Genomic DNA, 945 nt, shown 5'->3' on the forward strand with positions numbered 1-945 from the left:
TGAACGGCTAAGGAGAAGGTGCACCCCTGAAACTTCGGGCTGAAGGCGGGTGAGTGACTGAATCTGGGACGAACTCTTCCTAAGGCGCCCACCTCAGGTGGTAACGGCCTGAAGGAAGATCGCCTCGCCTTTTCACTGTCTAACTTGACCGTGAGGTGCACGCTCCCACCAGTGGGCCTGGCTCTTACCTCCGAGAGGACTTCCCCCAGAGATTGAGCACAGCTTTGATAAACTCGGGCAGAAACCAGAGCAGGAAGGACACAGTAAATGGGCCAAAGGAAAGCTCTGGAAGCTCCTCGGTGCATCCTGGGGACCCTCACTGCGGAAGCAGGTCCCCCTTTGGAGGCAGAGTCCAGGGTGTTGGGAGAAGAGACCCCAGGCATCCAGAAAGCCTTTCTGCTGAGGTCCAATGTCTGCCTGAGGGGATCTAATTCTCAGGAACGGGGAGGTGACCGGGAGGGCAGCAGCGTCTCTCTCTCTCCCTTTGTTCCACAGAACCCCTAAGCGAGAATGGTGGCTGAGAATTCCTCTGTGACAGAGTTCATCCTCGCAGGCCTAACCCACCACCCGGGGCTCCAGCTGCCCCTCTTCTTCTTGTTCCTGGGCTCCTACATGGTCACGGCGGTGGGGAACCTGGGCTTGCTCACACTGATCGGGCTGAGCTCTCACCTGCACACCCCGATGTACTTCTTCCTCTATAATCTGTCCTTCATAGATTTCTGCTATTCCACCGTCATCACTCCCAAAATGCTGATGAGCTTCGTCTCAGAGAAGAACGTCATCTCCTACGCAGGATGCATGACTCAGCTCTTCTTCTTCTGTTTCTTTGTCGTCTCTGAGTCCTTCATCCTGTCAGCCATGGCATACGACCGCTACGTCGCCATCTGTAACCCACTGGTGTACACAGCCACCGTGTCTCCCCGCGTCTGCTTACTTCTTTTGTCC

The 945-nt window shown here is 55.8% G+C and overlaps 1 protein-coding gene across 1 annotated transcript in view; it reads left to right on the forward strand.

Moving 5' to 3' along the window:
* The first annotated feature begins 510 nt into the window (after positions 1 to 510).
* The window catches only part of LOC102774880 (olfactory receptor 8B4-like), an 11377-nt gene continuing 10942 nt past the window's right edge, over positions 511 to 945 (forward strand). The window contains exon 1 of the mRNA XM_015567285.1: positions 511 to 924. Within this exon, the coding sequence (XP_015422771.1) occupies positions 511 to 924 (414 nt within the window). The remainder of the gene's footprint in view (positions 925 to 945) is intronic.

This window comes from Myotis davidii, unplaced genomic scaffold (genome assembly GCF_000327345.1).
Source record: "Myotis davidii unplaced genomic scaffold, ASM32734v1 scaffold223, whole genome shotgun sequence".
Classification (NCBI taxonomy): Eukaryota; Metazoa; Chordata; class Mammalia; order Chiroptera; family Vespertilionidae; genus Myotis; species Myotis davidii.